General features: G+C 41.4%; 1 protein-coding gene across 2 annotated transcripts in view; it reads left to right on the top strand.

The window, feature by feature from the left end:
- slc4a11 (solute carrier family 4 member 11) overlaps window positions 1-15987 on the top strand; it is a 115248-nt gene extending 99261 nt beyond the window's left edge. For both annotated transcript variants that reach the window (XM_083998416.1, XM_083998417.1), the window contains exons 14-20: window positions 1011-1239; window positions 1675-1781; window positions 5298-5463; window positions 8222-8395; window positions 9752-9947; window positions 11067-11236; window positions 12975-15987. In XM_083998416.1, coding sequence (XP_083854542.1) covers window positions 1011-1239; window positions 1675-1781; window positions 5298-5463; window positions 8222-8395; window positions 9752-9947; window positions 11067-11236; window positions 12975-13041 — 1109 coding nt within the window. In that variant the 3' untranslated portion in view covers window positions 13042-15987. The remainder of the gene's footprint in view (window positions 1-1010; window positions 1240-1674; window positions 1782-5297; window positions 5464-8221; window positions 8396-9751; window positions 9948-11066; window positions 11237-12974) is intronic.
- Window positions 15988-17619: the final 1632 nt, after the last annotated feature.

Below are 17619 nucleotides of genomic sequence, written 5' to 3'. Positions count from 1 at the left end.
GCTCAAGACTGACCCCCCTAGTAACAAACAATGGATGTCAATTATAGATATATACTGCCGATGGAACATCTTACATACAAGTTGAAAGTGAAAGAAGACCTATTTGTTAAAAGATGGGGGAAATGGTTGTCATATAAGGAGAGACTTGATTTTACATAATTGTATACAGGCTCTGTTCTTGATTGGCCTTCTACCACTGCTGCATCGAAAGCTTGCTGACATACTGTCTGTGTGTGTGGTATGCCGGCTGCACAGTAGCAGAGAAGGTGGCGCTTCAGCGGGTCATAACCACTGCCCAGAAGATCGTCGGCTGCACTCTCCCCACTCTGAATGAACTGTATAGCTCCCGATGCCTCACAAAGGCAAAGAAAATCCTCAAAGACACAACACACCCTGGCCACTGTCGGTTTGAGCTACTCCCCTCTGGCAGGAGATACAGGACAATTAAAGCCACCACAAACAGATTTAAGAACAGTTTTTACCCCAAAGCAGTGACTGCACTTAACACTGAGTAATGAATGATGAGTGGTCAATGTGTGTTTTATGCTCTTTTTTTTTAAATGTTTTTATGAAATTTTGCACTGCAGGAGATGCACTTTTAATTTCGTTGTTGTGGAAATGACAATGACAATAAACGTATCTATCTATCTATCTATCTATCTATCTATCTATCTATCTATCTATCTATCTATCTATCTATCTATCTATCTATCTATCTATCTATCTATCTATCTATCTATCTATCTATCTATCTATCTATCTTTTTGTTTTTTTTGTTTGTTTGCTTCATCTTTCATACTCTGTAATTCAGAGGTGATTGTCTTGCAATGTATTGTTAACATTGATAACTAAAATACATAAATAAAATGCAGTAATGGCAACACATGCAGCAGTTGAAATAAGTCACGGACCAACCATCCATCCATTGATGCTGCTCCAATGGCCATAAGAATGTAGTATACTGTATATTGGAGTCTGTAGTGAACATGCTGTCTGTGTCTGTGCTCCAGTCTTTGTCAGATACTACCACGACCCCACCCTGGCCAACAGGACCGTGCCGGACTTCCCCCCGGGCGGAGACCTGCTGGGAGGGAACCGGAGCGACGTGGCCGCGGGGTTAGCGCTCAACGCCCTCCCCGAATCCTTCATCCAGTGCACCAGGGAGCGGCCGGTGCTCTGCCTCCTGCTGATGCTGGGGACGTTATGGATGGGCTACACCCTCTACCAGTTCAAGCGGAGGTACTGTACGGTCGTGCGGCGCTGCAGCGCTGCGGCACTCTGCGAGATAAATCACCGGAGGAAGTTTAAATGGTGTTTAGATGGGAGCGCTGCCGGCTGGGACGAATACTGCTGAGTCGGGCCTCGACTGTAAAGATTGTCAGGAGTGAACTTTCCAGACAAGGCTCTCACAAAGCTCCTTTTTTCTGTCGAAGGTTCTTCCCGTCTGTGATTTAATAAGCATTAATATTCTACTTCTGATTGCTCCCAGTAATCAAATCAGCCTCAAAGCCGGATTCAATTGTGTAAGCAAAAGGCAGACCAGGGTACTTAAACAGTGTCAGGATTGCAGCCATTGTCCTTGTCTTGTCCACAGTAATTGTATTCCTCTATTATTTGTCTCTCCCTTTTCACTCCTCTTTTTTCTCTCTCTCTCTTGTTCTCCTTCTCTTTCAGTCCGTTCCTGCATGCCAAAGTGAGGGAGGTGCTGTCCGACTGCGCCCTGCCCATCTCAGTGCTGCTGTTCTCCTTCATCGGCTCCTACATCTTCAGTGACATTGAGCGTTAGTATCATTTGTTGCTTCGCTGAGCGGTCGGTGCGTTTCAGTTTTTCACGCCAAATAAAAATTATACAGTCAGATCATAGAGAGAGAGAGCGAGAGAGCGAGTCTGTCGGCCTGCTGCGAACAACAACACAATATTGTTTTGTTTCTCACGGTACAGTAGCTGATTTTACACTTTTTAAAATTGAAGGGAGGTTCCTCTTGGTGTCAAAATGATTTCCTCTGTTGAACTGTGAGTTATAAATCAAGAAGTTCTTCATCATTCAGGCTTTTAGAGAGTGTGTCCTCGCTGCATTTTAAGATTTATTAGCTTATCAGGATCTCATTGTTGGCAGTGGTGATTTAAGATGAGCCAAATGTGAGACAGAGTTAAAGGGATAGTTCAACATTTTGGCAAATTGGCCCATTGCCATAATCCCTATAGTTTTAGGAGTAGGTTTGTTACCTTTAAAGGTTGAATATGTAGAATATTTATTAAAAGCTATATTTTTTCAAAAATAATACATCCATGGGGCCTTTAGAGGGGTACAGAATGAAAGTATTGCTTTTCCACAAAAAAATTTTTTTTAGTCTGAATTATTATTTTTAATTTTTCTGACGGGCTCGACAACTGACTATCTGTCAACGTTCTGTTTACATTCGTACCTGCCTGTAGCCGACATGTGGCTCAGTTCTCAGCTGTTTCCTGCCTCGTCGTATGCGTTTGTTTCCAACCAAGCCTTTTTGATAATCAATCGGTGGATCAATGGATTATCATATACTTGTTAGGATGGGTGTATTTGTGTAGTCTTATCTGTCATAAACACGTTTATCGTCGCGGACTTTCGGTGCCACGGAGCTCCTTTTTTTTTTTTTTTCAACTTGAGGAGAGCAGTGACAGCGGAGGCTCTGAGCAGCAGCGGTGTGGAAGGCAGAGAGCCTCCACTGTCCCTGTAACAAGCTACAAGTCATTTATTATGCTGTTAATGACGGTAAAAATGAAACATAAGGTAAATATCCTGCATAGTTCTCCTCCTCTGCTGTCCTCTGTTCAGAGCGGAGTCCCTAGCAACGGCCCGTTTTACCTAGCAACGGTCTGGCAATCGACTGCTGGAATTCTTTTTCTGTTGTTGTTCTTGTAATTCTACATAGTCAACCTTTAATTGTCGGTGCAAGCTATTTTTAGAACGGCGGAGCAGAGCCGCGAGCTGCTCAGAGCTACACTATGGCTCATAGGAGATAATAACGGAACATTATGAGAAAGAGTTGTTTTTCAAGCCAAATGCAGAGACTGCTTTCCGAAAAACTGCCCCCAACGGGAACGCACATCAGCGGTTTTGCATGAATTTACCTCAAAAACAACTCCATAAGACTGTAGGGATTATGGCTATGGGCCAATTTGCCAAAATGTTGAACTATCCCTTTAATAACGATATATAACGATTAGGAAGTATTTAAGACGAGCAAACAAAAACAAAAAATATGTAGATTTAAACTTAATTGTTGTGTTTTTGTCTTTCACCGAGCAGAATACAGTGATTAAATACCGTAAGACGTATGTATCAGGAGGTTTATAATGATGATACCAGACAAAACATGAAGCTCAGTGATTGGATGTTTTTCATTATTGAAATGCGCAGTGGGAGTTGTAGTTGACTTCTCTCTCTCAGATATTTCTAATTGTTGCTTCGTCTTCTGCGTTAGTGATTCATTCAGGAGTGTTTCCTCCCGGTCTGTGGAGAAAAACCCAACAAAACAACAGGAGCCCAAAATAACTCCTCCCACATCCCAACATGCACAGACGTATACAGCGTGTTTTCTCTTCGCAGCTTTTGTTAGTAGCTTTTGTGTTGGTGTTTGAACTCGGAGGAGTTTCCTGTCATCTATTCATGTTTATTGGGACTTTTATAATTGGGGTTTTGTTTTAGTCTCTTTGGTTCTTCTGGGTTTGAACACAGAGGTCGTTTGTAACCTCAAACTTACAGCCTGTTTACCTCCAGGAGCGGCGCCCTAACTGTGAGGCCTCCCTCATTTGGTGCCTTTATTGTCTTTTTATGTTCCTTAATCAAGGCACAGGCCAAAACACATTGGACATTTTCAGTTTTTTATCCTCTATTGTTTAGCATCATTTCGAGTCTCCCATTCATTGTTGCCAAGGCAGCAGCTGTTCTCCAGGGGTCGACACACACACACACACACACACACACACACACACACACACACACACACACACACACACACACACACACACACACACACACACATAGAGGCGAGCGCCAAACCCTCGAGTGAATTTAAATTTAAGTGCCCGGCCAATTTTCTGTTTCTTTACCTCCTGAGACAATAAGTCATAAGATAATAGACCCATTATGGTATTGTCACTTCTTCCTAAATTTAACCAACTGCACTTAATTCAACTGCGGTGGAGGGGATACAGCCCTAAATGAGATATCAGGCATCTGAAAGAAGGAAAAAAAGGAAAAAATTCCAGGCCCTCCGGTGAAATGATTGCTGCTGCTGCTGCTGCGAAAACATGAGTCACCGCAGCACTTTGAGGGACAGTGGTGTTTGTGAAGATGAAATCTGTTGAGTTTGGAAGAAGCGCTGGTCAAATTTGGACGGATAAGTCTTTACAGAAAATTTATTCCGGTGGATTTCTTTCCCCAAAAAACACAAGACATCCACACAGGGAACTGACTTGATCTCTATGACTGACAGCACAGTGATGCAGGGGATTAGCTGGAAGCTGAAGTTATGTAAGAGACAGCATCTCTAAAATCTTGATATGCAGTTAAAAGACAATTCCGGGCAAATTCAACTCAGGAGTGTATTTTCCTAACATTTTAGGTCTAAAAGAAGGAATCTGAAGATTTTCAGTGTAATTGCTCCTGTTTTGCAGTAGTTGTGTCTGTCCCCGCATCGCCACGGCAGCGATGAATGGGAGTGGATGCAAGTTCCGCTGCTTAGGCTGTTTACATCCCTCAAAGCCGCAATTTTTTTCCACAGACAGCGTCAGATGGAACATGCACCGAGAAGTTTATTTACTTCAAGCAAGCCGACATGTTTGTAAAACTAGATCTAATTCAAAGTCTCCCGGAGTCTCGCGCGAGGCCCAAGTTGACGTGCTCGGTGTGTTCACGTGCAGTCGGAGCTACCGTTTGTGTCATAAACACAGGAATATCAACTCGAGACTGAATTAGATCTAGTTTTTCCAAACATGTCGACTTGCTTGAAGTAAATAAACTTCTCGGTGCATGTTTGAGTCGCCATCTGACGCTGTCGGTGGAAAAAAAATGCGGCTTTGAGGGATGTAAACAGCCTAAGCAGCGAAACTTGCATCCGCTCCCATTCATCGCTGCCGTGGCGATGCGGGGACAGACACAACTACCGCAAAACAGGAGCAATTAAACTGAAAATCTTCAGATTCCTTCTTTTAGACCTAAAATGTTAGGAAAATACACCCCCGAGTTGAATTTGCCCAGAATTGTCCTTTAAACTCATGGTCACTGTTTCCTCCTCTTCTATTTCTCTTCTCAGTTCCAGTGTTTAAAGTCCACGACCGGCCCATCTTCAACGTGGCTCCGTTCGAGAGGCTGTCGGCCATGAACGTGGTGAGCGCCATGGGCCTCGGCTTCCTCCTGGCCCTGCTCATCTTCATCGACCAGAACATCGTCGTCTCTCTGACCAACGCGCCAGAGAACAGGTGATTCGTCGTCTCTCTCAAGTGTCTGTGCAGAGCAGAGCAGAGCGTTTAGCGACGAGGGAGGTGGGGAGGAGGGGGAGGTGGGGAGGGGGGATCCACTGACCCGACTCCAGGTTCTGCTGTAACCAGATATTTGCCGGTTTGTTAGTGAGAGCAGATGAACTGAGCCAGAAACTTGACATCTGAGTCAAATCGTCACAGTCTGGGGGAGCGCTGAAGACGCCTCGGAGCCGAATCACAGCACTCGGCTTTTACTTCTTTTTCCTTTTTTTTTTTTTCTTATTTTTTTACACTTCCCCTACATTTTAACACTGAACAGACCAATTTAGAGCTAATCCATGCCCCACAGACGCACCATCAACCAGCCCCACAGTCAAAATCTATAATGATGGAGCTTCAGCCTTTATCTTGTACATTTGTTGGGGAGAAATTAATTGGATCTAAATGTCTGTTCCGAACAAGGATGAATTCAGCTTTAGGCAAAACAGTGGCTGCTATAGCGTGAAAAAAAAACAAAAAAAAAACGAGCGCTTTCCAAGAGTATTGATCTGTGCGACACAATTTCATATTGTTTCATAAAGTTTACTGCTGTGATCGTGTTTATTCTGCACAAAGACGCCTATTTGACCATCACCATTTTCTCTCAAGTTGGACGGAAGCAGGAAAAATTTTTGCGTCTATTTCCGTCCCTGCGTCTCTCTCTCTCTCTCTCTTCTCTGCTTCTTTCATCTGCCGCACTCTTTTATTTGCGTGACATCTTGTTTTTCTCTTCTCTTTTCCTTAGTCTGAAAATAAGATGTTTATTGAACCATTTGGCAGTTTGTCGACCTGCACACGTCGCTCTCACATTCCTCACATCACGCTCCCTTTCTTCTTTGTTTTCTCGTGTGTTATTTATTTATTTAGAATATCTGTCGTCATCCTGCAGAGAGATATTTAGACTCCACAAACTTTTGACCTGGAAACGACGCGTTCTTTCTGCTCGAGGGGGGGGGGAATAAATCTGTGTTTATCAGTGATATAGATATTTAATTATCAGCGATTTACAATGATGTCAATGTCATTATCAATGTCAAGGGCACAGCAGCGACATGTACTGTACGGGGTAGTGATGGAGTCTGTGTGACTTTTGCACAACAAATGCTGCAGACACTCGCCTACTGTCACACAACCTGTTCACAGTTTTAGTGTGAAGCTTCCCCAAAGACAAGACACACACACACTCACACACACACACACACACTCGATCACACTCCATCCCTCAGAGCAAAGAGAAGACGCACAGTCGTGATCTTTAACTAACACGAGCAGAAAGAAAAAACACACTGTGGCATCACGAAGGTCTCAGTCTCATTCCTACACGGAGATACAGTAACATCTCGTTCGCTCTATGATGTCATTACCAATGACATCATCCTCATTAAAGGGACATTGTGTAACTTATCCTGTTATCTATTCAGGAAAATCGATTATTTCATTCAAAAGTATGTTTTTCATTATTCAGTAAATCCCCCCCATCAACAAACTGAAGTGTTCCTTTAAACTCTGAATTAGCCGTTCATATCATTCATATCTACATGGAGCGGGTAAGCTCGGTGCTGGCTGCCATGTGGTGTCGCCATGTTTTTACGCTCAGTGTCACCGCAGTAACGCAGTGAGGAGGAATGGAGCGTTACACTGATGCTGCATTCACCTGCAGTCGGGCAGACGGCCGTCGCTAACAAACCAGATGTCATTTTATATTTCAGATATTTTTATTGTGAAGCAGACAGTATATCAAATATACATCCATCTTTGGTTTATGCAATGCTTCAATATTTAGTAATATAAGTAACAAAGGTGTCCTACGAATAAGTAAATCAATTAAAAACAATGAATGGGAGAAAAGATTAGAAAAATATACAAAAATAAGTAAATAAAAACATTATTGAAATAAATAAATAAATAATAATAACTCCCTCCCTGACCCTCCCCGTCCCGCCCACCCAGTACTACTCAGGTTGTCCTACATCCTGTTTCAAGAAAGAAATAATCAGTTGCCACATCCTTTTGAAGTTCCCACCAGATGTCATTTTAGTCACAGAAGTCGAGAGAAAGCCGGTAAAACGTGGGTCAGGTAAACGATCCGACATCGCCATGACAACATATTGTCAAGTCACGTGTATTGTTTTGCCTCGTGCTGATGGACCACTTGTTTACATAGAGGCTTGTTTATGCCGTTACGTGCAGCGGCTGTCTGCCGTCTGCCCAATTTCACGTGAATGCAGCGTGAAAAATACGATAGAGCTTCTTGCTATATACAACCGCAACGCTAGATGGGAGTAATTCCTACACAATGTACCTTTAATGCTTCTCTTTGTATAGAAACACAAGAGAACTAGGCTACGACATGTGCATCATTTGTCTTATTGTGTGTGTGTTGAGTGAGAATTAGTGAGTTATCAGGGTGTTTTTATTCAGGTTATGTTGAAGGGCAGCGCTAACCTTAGGATGATGATGCCCTTTGTATCTGTGTGTGTGTGTGTGTGTGTGTGTGTGTGTGGGTTGACAAGTGTCACGTCTGCTCACTTCGAAATATTACCATATGCAAATTTCTTCTTTCTGTGCCTCGTGTTGCGTGTGTGTGTGTGTGTGTGTGTGTGTGTGTGTGCTTTCTCTTTGTGCTGTTAGGTGGGCTGTTGTGTGATGTTGTTGACTGTGCTGCTGCAGTGTGTAACACCTCTTCTTCCTCTTCTTCCTCTCCTCCTCTGCTCCTCAGGCTGCTGAAGGGCACGGCGTATCACTGGGACCTGATGCTCTCTGGGCTCATTAACATACTGATGTCGGTGCTGGGGTTGCCCTGGATGCACGCCGCCTTCCCCCACTCCACCCTCCATGTGCGCCAGCTGGCTTTCGTGGAGCAGCGCGTGGAGGGGGGGCACCTCTACGAGACGTGAGTTAACCCGCCCTCGCGCCGCCGGCGTTAATCAGACGCGCCCAATTAAAGGTCGCCTTCGGAGCGTGCGGTGACTGTAATTTAGTGTCGCAGGGGCTACTGTATCCTGCTCCCCTCTGATTGCGTGATTACTATGTAACTAAGCATTTTCTCGGCGGGTGGAAGAGGTGAGGGGAGTTTTTAAGAGATTAGAGGATTAAGTTCATCACTCCGGCCGCTCAGATATGAGCAAAATTAGAGTTAGCGTATACTCAGGATTCCTTAAGTAGTCAAGTGTGCTAAATGGGTCATGAGAGACAATCTCCTATATGAGAACAAGAGCTCTAATTAGAGGAATATGAAACCCGAGCTTTTTAGAAGTGTCAAGAAATTAATATTCCAAATTTGCAAATTTGATTGTCTGTGGGAAATTAGCAGAAGTGCTTATTTAAAGCAGCGATTCCCTTTTTATCTCCTCTGCCGCCTTAATGAAGTGTGAACATTTATTTATAGCATGTACAGCAAAATAAAGCAACAGAATGAACTGAATTAGACCCCAGACAGACAAAAGAAGAAGTATAGGGAGTCACAGAGTTAAAGAGCCGGACCAACACAGTCTGACTCTAAAATCACAGTTTGTGCTTGTTGTTTTTTCACCTCTAAGATTTGTTGAATTTTATTTTTTCATTAGCCTGGAGAGAAAAAAATACAAATAACAAATGTTAGAGTGTATTCAGTACAGCAAAGAGGTGCAACTGTAACCACACCTGACCTGGTTACATCTACACAGCTGCAGTGGTTAATAGTACAAAGTGTATAAAACAGTGGTTCCCAGCCTTTTTTGGCTCGTGACCCCATTTTGACATTTTTGATCGCGGCAGCTCGGATATTTTTATATGCTGCATTTTATTTGAACTTGATTTATTGTTGAGAAAGTGAAAGTATAGGATACAGTTGTTCGAGATTGTGTGTGGTGTTTTTAATCATAAATTTGAATAGAATAACAATTATTTAAAAGGATATTTTTATCAGTAATTTGTTTAATCATTTAGACATTTCAGGCGACCCCATTTGAATTCCAGGCGACCCCACGTGGGGTCCCGACCCCAAGGTTGAAAAACACCGGTATAAAAGCATTAAAAACACAAAGATGTTTCCTCTGTCTAATGTTTAAATGAGAAACTTGCTGCGGCTAAAATCAGGACGTGACCTGAGTTTGTTTCAATGAAAATCTGCAAAAACACTGATAAGAAAACGCCAGAAAAATAAGCATTGTATAAATAAAACAATTGTGTGGTTTCCAGTCGCCAATCATTGTTGTGTTTTTGTCGTTGTCGTCGTTGCGTGTGTCTTCTGTACGCGTGGCCTCCTCAGTATTGTCCAGGTGAAGGAGACCCGGCTGACGTCTCTGGCTGCCAACATCTTCATCGGCGTGTCGGTGCTGCTGCTGCCCGTCCCGCTGCAGTGGATCCCCAAACCCGTCCTGTACGGCCTCTTCCTCTACATCGCCCTCACCTCCATCGACGGGAACCAGATGTGCGACCGCATGGCTCTCCTCCTCAAGGAGCAGGTGAGGAAGTGTGCTTGTGTGTGTGTGTGTGTGTGACTGTGTGAGGTGTGAGATGATGAGTGTGTGACCATATGCTGCAGGGCTCTGCAGATCAAACAGTTGACTGGGTGCCCGGCGCTGGAGGAGAAGGAACCTGAGTCAAACTGAGTCAATATTTGCAAATATAATTTTTTTTACTGTTTGTTTTAATCCACTCAGGATACAGAGTGGGCGGGGCTTGGTGAGATAAGACAGATCAGCCCGTTAACAGTTTTATTCCAGTGTGTGGTATCACTATCAGCCGCATGAAGACGCTCCCTGATGCTCGTCTTCACTTCACAAAACATCGAATCACACAAACACTATGAAACTATGAGGATTTCTTTTTTGTTTTCATCTCCGTGCGTCCGATTTAACCTTCACACTGTCTCACTAAAGCAACACTTTGCCATTTTCCTCCTAACTGTACTTGGGAACGTCACACATCAGCGCCTCCACATGGCGGCAAGACGCAACAACAAGAGGGGGACAGAGAAAGAAATACTCAACAAATATCAAACTAGGTGTCATTTTTTTCACTGAGTTATTTCAGTTTTATCACCAATTATCACCATATTCAACAAAAACAACACTTCAGCTGCTGTGGCACATGAAGTTTACATTTTTTTGTATGTTCCTGATGAGTCATGTTTAGAAAACGACAGCAGGCTTCGGTCGTTGCTAAAAGACAACCTGCTGTTTAAAAGACCTAAAAACACCAGACACCAGATCAGTTGGGACCAGTTGTGGGAGAGATGAGTTTGTTTGTGTGGAAATGTGCATTTTTACATAATAGTCTCAGTGAGAGCAGGTTTAAAATAAGACGAGCAGAGCCTCTGTCCTGAACCACACGTCGCGCTCTGACCCAGGAGACACAGAGACACACTTATTGTACTTTTAAGAAAGTATCCGCTGACAGAGAAACGTTATTTATGATGTGAAACTCAAGAACGCACTTCTCAGAGGTGTGTGTGTGTGTGTGTGGGCCGTCCACTTCCCTGAGTCATTTCTCTAAGACTGCAGGAGACCCGAGGACAGCCGGGGAAGCGGCCTCGGGGGAGATTGTGTTTTAATCTGTCCTGATCCTCTCACCTCCTGCAGACGTCTTACCCGCCCACCCACTACATCCGCAAAGTGCCCCAGAGGAAGATCCACTACTTCACCTTCCTGCAGATGATGCAGCTGTTGGTGCTGTGCACGTTTGGCATGTACCCGATACCGTACATGAAGATGATCTTCCCTCTGCTCATGATCCTGCTAATCCCAATCAGGTACCACCGTAGCCATTTTGTCCCGCTTAATGATTTTTTTCTCTCAAGTGCTTTAAACCCGGATGACTTTCAGCAGCTCGCAGAGTAACAAGTGCAGCGTCTGACCTGAATCCGCCTGTGGATGAAAACATGTTTTAGCCGCATGTGCCTGTTGTTTGCAGAGCTGCCTGCATATCTCTGCGCAAAGCGTCATAAAGTAGATAATTCAATTTCTCTTAATTACATTTTTAAATTCTGTAACAAGGTTAAATGTTTTTCAGCTGGAAACATCTGGCGCTGGAGCCGAGATACAAGTGTTTTGCGCTGCAGTTAATCTGCTACGTCTCACTAATGTGTGAAAACAGTGGCTGCAGTGCTAACAGCAGATGGGCATAGTGCATTATATATGATATTTGCAAATTCACAGAATAATTCACAGCGCTCCGCTTGACTCTCAGTGCATCACACTATCGGGATGTCTTCAATAAATAATGCAGGTCTGCTGCTGGAAAAGTGTGAAACTTAAAGTGAACTTTATTTTAAAAAACACTTTTCAAAGTTTAAGGGTCCCATATTTTACAGTGTCCTGATGTTTGATTTCAAGTTTTGATCCATAAGAAGATATGTTTGTGGTTTTAATAATTTTTCCATCTCCTCTCTCAGCTTCTCTCTGTAACGACAGATCGTTGTCAGCCAATCAGAAGAGAGGAGGCTCTGAGTCTCTCTTCTGATTGGCTGACTGTTTTATAACTATGGAGCAGATTTCAGAATAAAACACTCAGAGAAACCATATCCTGTGGTTTCTAGGTGTGTGGAGCTTTGTGACTGCTTTTCTGTGACATCACAAAGTGACAGGAAGTCCTGACGGCTGGTTTTAAGGCTCAGTTTCTGAATACAGGCTGTGTGCATTTCTCTGTGGACTGAGGCTTTGATACTTTCACAGTATTAATATAGAACCTAGAGCTGCTTTATAATCACACTACACATGGACATCTACCTTTATACCGTATGGAGCTTTAATACAAACATCTACCTTTATACTGTATGGAGCTTTAACACAAACATCTACCTTTATACTGTATGGAGCTTTAACACAAACATCTACCTTTATACTGTATGGAGCTTTAATACAAACTTCTACCTTTATACTGTATGGAGCTTTACACAAACATCTACCTTTATACTGTATGGAGCTTTAATACAAACATCTACCTTTATACTGTATGGAGCTTTAATACAAACATCTACCTTTATACTTTATGGAGCTTTATTAGAACCATCTGCTATTGTATGATATGGGACCTTTAAGCAGCAGGATTTTCCATATATTTCACACATTTGGGACTCTTTCCTCTTATAAAGTTGATCGTTTTTGTTAAAGCGTGGTTTACAGAAACACACAATGTTAGACTGATGCAGTTTCTGAGAGGTGTTTCTCCTATTCTAACCACTTTTTCCATTATAACCTTCACGTAGGAGACTTTACTGCTGGTCTGTTGTATTGGACCGAGGTCTACCTGATAAACTGTATATGCAGCGTTTTCCCACCCACTCACATTCCTGCAGAATAACCAGCTCCACTGTACTGTTGATAACTCTCCTGGTCGCTGTTGCTACTGAGAAGGAAGTGATCCATCTCTTTTGATAAGATCTGACATTTTGATAGTTGTTAGCCCTGTTTTTTCTTCCTCGTGTTTTCTTTCTCATTCTCGGCCTAACGAGTAACAGTTGACACCAATTCTGTCTCCTCTTTGTTTAGGAACAACGTGCTTCCTCATATCATTGAGGCCAAATACTTGGACATAATGGACGCCCAACACATGTAGCTACAGATGGGAGACGAGCTCTGGAACCACAAAGACGTCTGGGGAAAAAAAGAATAAATAAAAAGAAATAAGAGGATTTAAAAAAAACAAACAAACATATTTTTCAATGCAAAACTGTACGGAAGCAAAAAGGAGAAATACCGACTGTTTTGATTTTTTGTATCTGATAAGAACATTCTTACAGGTGAAGCACTGGAAATGTGGGGAAGTCATGTGAGGAAGAGAGATGAGAGCTGTGGGAAATATTTTTTTTCTCCGAAACGTGGACAGACAGACAGCATCTCTCTGGGGGAAAAGTTCTGCTGAAAAAAAAAAAAACAGAAAACAAAAAAACAGGAGTAAATAAAAACAGGACTGTCCAGAACTCCCTGTTTCACCTCCGTTTGACCCTGTCAGATCGTTCAGTGCCATATACCTCCATGTTCTCCTCTCACGTCTTTGCTTCGTATGATAACACTTTACAATCCCCTCACTGCAGTGTGTGCATCTGTGTTTGAACCTGTGGGTAAGTGCTTAAAGTACTTACTAATACTGTGTAAGTGACCAGAAATCTGCCAGTGTACATTATATAGCACTTAGACAGGTGTAATGGCACAATGTAAGTATCTTTTCTTCTTTCTCTTTCTTTTTTTTGACACTTTGCCCTCACACTGTGTTTGTACACTGTCATGTGAGTGAACTTTACATACTTACACCGTGTTGATAAGTACTTAAATACTTTTCCATTCGTGAATTATAGCTGGTATGAACACTGCATTTAGGCCACTGTAAAGTCAAGTCAAGTCTGGACCTTTTTTTTTTGTATTTCTGTCTTCAGTGCAGTGTTGACACCTTTACATTCCTGCACCTTTTAGCTGTGACTCCCTCCTTTTTCTATCAAGGACGCTTGTGCCCGGACATATTTAGTTTTTCGAAGTCATTCCAATAAATGTCAGTGTTCATTAAGGACAGGGAATAAAAAAAAAAAAAGGTGCGTGTGTAAGTGTGAGCGTGAGTGTGTGAGCGCGATTGTGTGTCACGGGCACATTTCCAATTTGTCTTTCATCCAGCTTCCTGCCAGCTCTTTAGAAAACCTCGTTTTTAAGGTGGAATTTAAGTGCTCGACTAAACAGAAGAAACATTCCACAGGTATTATATTAAATGTAATTATTTAGAACAACAGCACAAACCAAAACATATAGTGAAATCTTTATCAAATTATGAATATATTAGAGTATATTATAGCAATATACAAAAGAAAAAAGTATAATTTTAGGTTAAATTGAGATAGAATATTTATTTATCAGGATTTTGAGTTCAAAATGATAATTTTGTGTGTTTTCCCCCGTCCTCCCCCTTTAACTGGAAAGTGATCTGTAATTCTCTGTTTGCTCCTTTACATTCCATAGTTCCTAGTATTTTTAGTGTCACGTCTCCACATCTGACTTTGCCGCAGTGTTTACATATCAAAGTCCCTTCCAGCTCCATATCAAAGTCCAACACAGTTCTGGTGCATTGCTAGTAAAGAGGAGAGTCTGGTGAGGTCAGAAGACAGGATGGAATAAAAACAAAAAAAAAAACATTGGTGGGCTTTTGGAGTCAACAAAAAAATGCATCCCCTTTTTTTTTTTTTTTTCGTGAACAAGTGTTCAAAGATGAGTTTTAGAATAATCCGGTCTTGTTTTCTATTTAGATGTTATGATTAGATCAATGCTTGCAAACGTTGTCATGTAATAATCCAGATGTCTGGAAAAAGGTTATCTTGTTATCTACAGTACAAAAAGAGAAAAAAAAAGAACATTTCTAAGCACTGGTTTGCTTAATAAAGCATGTCTTATCTGGGTTTTTGATACAATGTGATGCCAATGGACATGTAACCTACACGAGAAAACAGAAAAAATCAAAAAAACAAGTAGCAAGTCAAACAGTAACTTCTCAATAAACCGAATGCAACGCTCAATATTCAGCAATACTGTGTATAAAAACAGATCTTCACTGGTGACATTCGGGTTTCCCAGCGAAAGGCCGACCCATCAGCAAAGCAACGACAGGCCAGCTGTGTTTTTTCAAGGCAGCAACTTTTCAGTCCATCCTCATGGTACAAAAAACTGCTCTGTGCTGATTCAGTTATTGCACACACAATACAAGGAGATCCAGAAAAAAAAAGTAAAAAAAAAAAAAGTTTGCCTGTCAAGCCGGGCATTCACAGTGCCGGAAATTTATTACGGTTTAGTTGCTTTCCCAATATCCAAATGGCAGCTCCCTCATGCAGTTCTGTTCAGCTTTGTCTTACAGATGTGAGAAAGATGTCCAATTTAAGCAGATGTCTCATGCCGAGATAGAAAAGGCATGAAAGGAAAGCTCGGGAAGCATTTGCATAATCCTTGGACTAAGCCTTAAGACAGCACTGGTGAGAGAAGAAGAAGAGAGAGATTGTGAGTTATGAAGTAATATGTACAGTTTGCAATGCAAAGTTTAGTTTTTATCAACTATTCCATTATAATCCATGGCAAAGGTATTAGTTTCTAACTTTGGACTGAGTACAGAGATTAAACCATTCTTCGTATGTGACGGTATTGTTGTTGTTCCTTGATATCTTCTCTGTACCGATGATTTTTGGAATAGCAGCAAACTTCTCTCAGAGGACTTAACATTGGATTCAGAGTGAAAGACATAACTACTTTGTGAAACCTTGACTCCCTTCTCCTCCTCCCCCTCTTCCTCCTTCTCCTCCTCTTCCTAATTGGATTTGTTTGAAATTGCGTACTGTGGTGTTTTGGTTTTGTTTTTTTCTTTTCTTTTTCTTTTCCTGATTTTCATATAGCCTATACTTTTTCTAATCATGAATGTAAGATGTGTGGATTTTTATATAGCATACTAATTTAGGTGTCAAACAGAATCTGTAATTTTGTCAAAAAGATCAGCTATATTTGTAAGCTGTAATATGTAAAAATGAGAAAAAAATGGTTATCAAACAAAATGTGTTGGTTTACTATAGTATATATATATACTGTACACTGAAAAAGAGAGACTATCTCAAGCTGTTTGCCAAATAAAAAGTAGTAGTGATGTAAAAAATTAATGTTTTCTTGTGTTTATTGTTAATCACTTTCTAACACTGTCACACAATGTTTGATGTCACAAAAGGCGCACACAACCACAGCCCATCTGAGGAACCAACCAAACCACCTGGTGTCGAACCTCAAAGCCTTTTGTTGACACCAATGAAGATGTTTGCAGCTTTTAGTGACACACTGACAGCTGCAAGCATCTGTCAGCTCTTGTTTTCATCATCTCTAGGTCATGATTTAAATCTAAATTGTAGCTTTTTATTGTATTTTGGTGACATTTTACATTAGGTCCCAATATTTAGTATGCAAACAAGCTATTAAACACTATAATGTTGCTTAATGTTGTTGTAATCAGTAAAATAGGCTTTACTCTATGTCCTTCAGATGGATTTTTCTTTTTTTTTCATCATGATCTCTTATTTGATCTTTACCAGTTCTTATACACTATGAAATGTTACGTTTATGTTCATCAATTTCATGTCCTTGTTTTGAGGGAACAGTGTGAGCAGACTATGTGAAACATGAGATCAGAGTACTGTATTTGCAAAAGTAAGTGAACCCCTGCTGCACTGGTAAAGTCAAGTAGGTGATAGACTCAGGTGAAACACATGTGGGTGCTCAAGGAATCAATTACCAGTAAATCAGACCAATCAAATGAGACATCCTTAGGAAAGGTTTCGTCATAAAGGCCAACACACACATCACCTTTGGAGAGTTGCAGGTCTCTCTGGCAGCATCTAGGATAAATGTAGCCTACATGTGTCAACAATCAAGCGAAAAATGAATAGACATGTCATTAACGGGAGAGTTTCTAGAAGGAAGCCTCTGCTCTCAAGAAAGAACAAAGTCGGCCGTTTAAACTTTGCCTCAGTTGGACAAACCAGAGGCCACCTGGAAGTCCATTCTCTGGACAGATGAGTCCTAACTGAATTATTTTAACACAATCACAGGCACCATGTTGGGAAGGTTCACAAACTTTCAAGCAACTCTGAGTCTGCTGTCATTAAATATTCAAAGAAGCTTCCTGCTTCTGAGGAAATTAACCTAATTTTCTCCCATTTAATTTCATTGCTCACAAGTCTCCTAATATAACTGAGCACATTCTTGCTCCCCCAGAGGATGAACCACTAAAAATTAAAACTTTTCCTCTGGCTCCACCTTCAGGACAAACATGATCCTGATTAGAAACATTTTTTTTTTACGTGCACAACAGATAGACAAAGAAAAGAACACACTATGTAGAGTATTAGACAGATACACACCATATAGGCCTACACATCGGAACAATAAACACATGGATCCACGTGCTGATATTAATAAAAAAAATCTATTAATTATTATTTATATTTTTATTATTATTATTATTTTTTAAATTTACATTTAACCTCTTGACCAAGCTAACTTAAACATAGATAAAGTGTCAAGTATCCCCAAAAACTATGACCCACAGAGATGGGTATATGACAAGAAACACATTTCTCAGGGTACATTCCACAGTACTGCTAGACACCTAATCTAAACATCTTGC

Source organism: Trachurus trachurus, assembly GCF_905171665.1.
Source record: "Trachurus trachurus genome assembly, chromosome: 22".
Taxonomy (NCBI): Eukaryota; Metazoa; Chordata; class Actinopteri; order Carangiformes; family Carangidae; genus Trachurus; species Trachurus trachurus.
Note: the sequence above shows the minus strand (reverse complement) of the source record. Positions and strands in the feature narration are given on the sequence as shown.